Raw genomic sequence first — 5000 nt, 5'->3', positions numbered from 1 at the left:
GTGTGTTACCTGCATCCTTCCGCGTGTGTGTTCCCTGCATCCTTCCTCGTGTGTGTTACCTGCATCCTTCCTCGTGTGTGTTCCCTGCATCCTTCCTCGTGTGTGTTACCTTCATCCTTCCTCGTGTGTGTTCCCTGCATCCTTCCTCGTGTGTGTTACCTGCATCCTTCCTCGTGTGTGTGTTACCTTCATCCTTCCTCGTGTGTGTTACCTGCATCCTTCCTCGTGTGTGTTACCTTCATCCTTCCTCGTGTGTGTTACCTGCATCCTTCCTCGTGTGTGTGTTACCTGCATCCTTCCTCGTGTGTGTTACCTTCATCCTTCCTCGTGTGTGTTACCTGCATCCTTCCTCGTGTGTGTTCCCTGCATCCTTCCTCGTGTGTGTTACCTTCATCCTTCCTCGTGTGTGTTACCTTCATCCTTCCTCGTGTGTGTTCCCTGCATCCTTCCTCGTGTGTGTTACCTGCATCCTTCCTCGTGTATGTTACCTGCATCCTTCCTCGTGTGTGTTACCTGCATCCTTCCTCGTGTGTGTTACCTGGATCCTTCCTCGTGTGTGTTACCTTCATCCTTCCTCGTGTGTGTGTTACCTGCATCCTTCCTCGTGTGTGTTACCTGTATCCTTCCTCGTGTGTGTTCCCTGCATCCTTCCTCGTGTGTGTTACCTTCATCCTTCCTCGTGTGTGTTACCTGCATCCTTCCTCGTGTGTGTTACCTGTATCCTTCCTCGTGTGTGTTCCCTGCATCCTTCCTCGTGTGTGTGTTACCTGTATCCTTCCTCGTGTGTGTTACCTGCATCCTTCCTTGTGTGTGTTCCCTGTATCCTTCCTCGTGTGTGTTACCTGCATCCTTCCTCGTGTGTGTTACCTGCATCCTTCCTCGTGTGTGTTCCCTGTATCCTTCCTCGTGTGTGTTACCTGCATCCTTCCTCGTGTGTGTTACCTGCATCCTTCCTCGTGTGTGTTCCCTGTATCCTTCCTCGTGTGTGTTACCTGCATCCTTCCTCGTGTGTGTTACCTGTATCCTTCCTCGTGTGTGTTCCCTGCATCCTTCCTCGTGTGTGTGTTACCTGTATCCTTCCTCGTGTGTGTTACCTGCATCCTTCCTTGTGTGTGTTCCCTGCATCCTTCCTCATCCCTCCCCCAGCAGTCACACGTCCTCCTTCCTCCCTCACAGTTAAGCGATGAGAGCTCTGAGTGGAGAGACGACAACATGCAACCAACAAACTACTAAACAAAGCCAGGAGAAAAGCAGCTTGTTGGTCTGCTTGTGTGTTTTTCCCCCTTCTTCTTTTCTTCTTTTCTTCTTCTTCTCTCACTTGGTTTCGATTGTGTGAGCAAATCGATTCCCTTAGAGCCGTTTGAGCCAATCAGAGCGCTCGGAGGGAACAGGGTTGATTCTCTAAAGTGGGGTGTGACAGGAGGGGGTACGAGGTGTGTGTGTGTGTGTGTGTGTGTGTGTGTGTGTGTGTGTGTGTGTGTGTGTGTGTGTGTGTGTGTGTGTGTGTGTGGTGCAGGTGAGGTGTTTTCCCTCCAGGGCCAGCAGGTGCTGGTCCAAAAATAAGTCTGCGCTTGCGTTAAAGGGATGATTCCAGTTCATTGCAGCGTTGTACTTTCATGGTGTCAGAGCTCAGACACGAGCTCTCAGCGTCTGCTTCAAACACACCGGCTGTGTGATGAATCAGCAAAATGCTTCCTGAGAATGTTTTGCATGAAATGTATTCTTCCCGGCTTTTCTATAAAAACGTGTAGCAATAGATCTGTCAGTCTGCTGCGGAGCTGGAAGCTACTGGGAGCTACTGGAAGCTACTGGGAGCTACCGGAAGCTACTGGGAGCTACCGGGAGCTACCGGGAGCGGCAGTCATTTCACTGTTGAAACCACTTTTCTGTAAAAGCGAAGAGAGCGAGGACGTTTTGTTATAGCAGCACTGAGCTCCAAAGCTGAAGTATCTCTACCAACAACAACATCTTCTGCTGCTGCAGCACAGACACGTTAATCCTGATGAGATAGAACAAATAATCCAACATCTGTGAATGATGCCTCAGCACTCTCAACAAGAACTTCCAATCTGCGTATTGCATACATGCTGATTATTACAGACCGGAAAACAAACCTGTTCTTTTAACGATCGTGTGTGTGTGTGTGTGTGTGTGTGTGTGTGTGTGTGTGTGTGTGTTGCCCATGACTTCCTGTTCCACAGGAGGGCAGTAACATCTGTCCCTCAGCAGCTACAGCTTTATAAACACCACCCCTCTCTCCGTCGCTCCACCTTCTTCTAATGGGACTGTCTATATTTTAAATTTGGATGAAATCCAAAAGCAAACTTTAAACTCCCCTCTGTTGCTCCGTCATTTTTCTTTTATCGCCCGCGAACACTCTCCTCTTCTATAACACGCTGTCCGTCAAACACCGGGCAATGTTGCTGCTTTAAGTTGACAAATGGGTGTGAGGAAATAGAGTCGTCTCATGGACCAAACCCTTAAAAAAACCGGTGACAGCGGCTTTACAGCAGTGATGGGCTCAGACATCCAAACCTTCAGCCAGACCACGTCTGCACCTCTGTGACATTTTACATCCTTTAACCCAGATTAGACACTTTTTTTCAAGTCAAACCCCTTAACAAGCATCCGGCAGCTTTCCCAGACCAGGGTTATGTTTAGCTTATTGCCGGGTCTCTGACTGCACTGACATATTGCTTTTAAAGCCGACAGGACTCAGACTTAAAAGCACAGCTTTCTCACTTGGGTTGTGTCCTGTTTCTTGTCCTGTGTAGTTGTGTTTCTGCCGACATGGCAGAGCTCTGAGGTCTTCCCAAACTGGGGAGAACAAACGGCAAAAGAATACGAGTGATCAGGTCTGCACGAGGGAAGTATAAAGCAACAGTTTAGGCTCCAGCGAGTCGGGTCTGGTTCCTCCCCTGTGGCTCTCGCGCAAAATACATATTTTAAGCAGAGTGCAGTGGAGAATCACAACTCCAAGAAGCGAGGAATCAATACTCTGCAGAAAGTAGAATGCAGGGAGGAATCAAAGCTAAGTATGCAGTAAGAGCTACCACTTCTTTCACAGCGCTGAGGCGAGGCTGTGCCCGCTGGGTTTGAACACTAGATTGACAGAATTGGGCTGCTGGATTCGCCAATAAGTGCTCTGTGCTAAACGTGCACAACTCGGCCGTTTGCTATTGTCACCGTCTTGAGCAAATAATGGTTAGCTGCAGGTTAAACATGCTCCGGGCGCCGTCAACGCAGCGAAAATTGGAAATGAAAAAAAAACTGGGGATCTGTGGGAAAACAAGCAAAACTCATGCACATGGTTATCTACTTTAATGTCCCGCTGTCCGTCTACACATGTCTTTGTTCACCCTCTGCCCCGTTAAGACTGAAGAAGCATCGTGGCTGTAGACGTTGGTCGTGTTTGATAATTGTCCACAAACCTCACCATACTGATATTGTATATCAGACTCAAGCCCCATCAGGTAGTGGATACCATCATTTGAATGAATTACAACTTGCTACATTTATACCATATTCATGTATTTGTTACATGTTCTACGAGGTTTGGAAAGCCATCTTTAAGTCCATGACCATGAAGGAATGCTCCAGCGTCCTCCACACAGGGAGGAGATCCAGACAAAGACACACTGGTCCGGTATCAGGAGACCGGTCCTGAAGAGAGAATGAATGGATCCTTTTCACAGTGCTGTGTGGTTAACACAGCGTCGAGCTCCTTGTGGTCCATAACCACGGAGTGACGTGTTCCTTCGTCACCACAGACCCGCCGTAGGTTATTACCATCCCACACACAGCGTCTGACAGAAGCACTCACTGGAACACCAGATGTGGATTAATCCTCTGCTTAAAATAGACCCGACAAATGCATTTCCTCGTGTTGGTGATGGGTGACTAGAGCTGTAGTGCCTTGCTGTTTCAGGAAGTGACTGATCCCTCCCTGCATCCCAGAGGGGTCAGGAAGTCAGAAGGCACTGTGAGGGACGGACCCTCAGTGTCACGGTCGGGTCTTTCCTCATGGAATTTGATCACCAAAAGGAAATTATAGCAGCCTTAACGTTTGTTGATACAAACCTGTATAATGTGCACAATTTTGTAATTGTAATGTCTTTTTGACACTGCAAATGGGAAGCATGCGTTCACACACCTGCATGTTTCTAAAAGTCTCTTTAACTCTGACATTGCACACGGAGCTACTTTAACACGTGAAATCTGACCAACACGCTGCATTCGCTCCAGTCTGACTGTGTGTGTGTGTGTGTGTGTGTGTTTACAGTGTGCTGTGGGAGCCGATGGGGGATGGCAAGCGTGTGATTTCATTGGCTGATAACCATGCACTACTCTGGGACCTGCAGGAGAGCTCCACACAGGCCACGGTAAGACACACACACACACACACACACACACTGTAAGCCACAGTACATACACAAGCACATACACCATATCACACAATAGCTAACTCATTATTTGATAACCACTATATCGTCTTGGTGTTATCAGGCGCACACATCCTCTCTGCGACAAAAGAGTGTCCACTATTCATTCTGTCACACACACACACACACACACACACACACACACACACACACACACACACACACACACACACACACACACACAGTATCTGGGCAGGTTTGTAAGATGTGGCCACTTCCATATTCTCCTGGTCAAGTTTCTGTAACTGTGATAACAAAAGTCTTGTTCAGTAAGCATTGTGTTCAGTTGGTTGTCGTACACACAACGTGCAGCAGAGCTGCACTGCAAACCAAACTGTGTGTCGTACACACTTATGTGAGGGTTAAACTTCTCCTTACAGAGCATTAATATGCTGCTATCGGTGCTTTTTTTCAAGAAGCTCCTAAAAGAGCTTAATGAATCGATTATTGGTCTTTTATTCACACCGATCTAAGCTTCAAAACTATGTGGTGTTGTTCAACACTGTGCACATGTTTTACAGAATAATACTTTGAGGTTACTTTTTTACATCATTGAAA

General features: G+C 47.6%; 1 protein-coding gene across 5 annotated transcripts in view; it reads left to right on the top strand.

The window, feature by feature from the left end:
- The window catches only part of eipr1 (EARP complex and GARP complex interacting protein 1), an 85210-nt gene that overhangs the window by 28008 nt on the left and 52202 nt on the right, over positions 1 to 5000 (top strand). For all 5 annotated transcript variants that reach the window (XR_011080052.1, XR_011080051.1, XM_068601607.1 and 2 more), the window contains one exon: positions 4283 to 4382. Coding sequence is in view for 3 of the 5 variants with exons in the window: in XM_068601607.1 (XP_068457708.1) it covers positions 4283 to 4382 (100 nt within the window). In the remaining 2 variants the exon portion in view is untranslated. The remainder of the gene's footprint in view (positions 1 to 4282; positions 4383 to 5000) is intronic.

The sequence above is a fragment of the Clinocottus analis genome, unplaced genomic scaffold, assembly GCF_023055335.1.
Source record: "Clinocottus analis isolate CAN_PGR_092001 unplaced genomic scaffold, fCliAna1.0.p SCAF_52, whole genome shotgun sequence".
NCBI classification, from domain to species: Eukaryota; Metazoa; Chordata; class Actinopteri; order Perciformes; family Cottidae; genus Clinocottus; species Clinocottus analis.
Note: the sequence above shows the minus strand (reverse complement) of the source record. Positions and strands in the feature narration are given on the sequence as shown.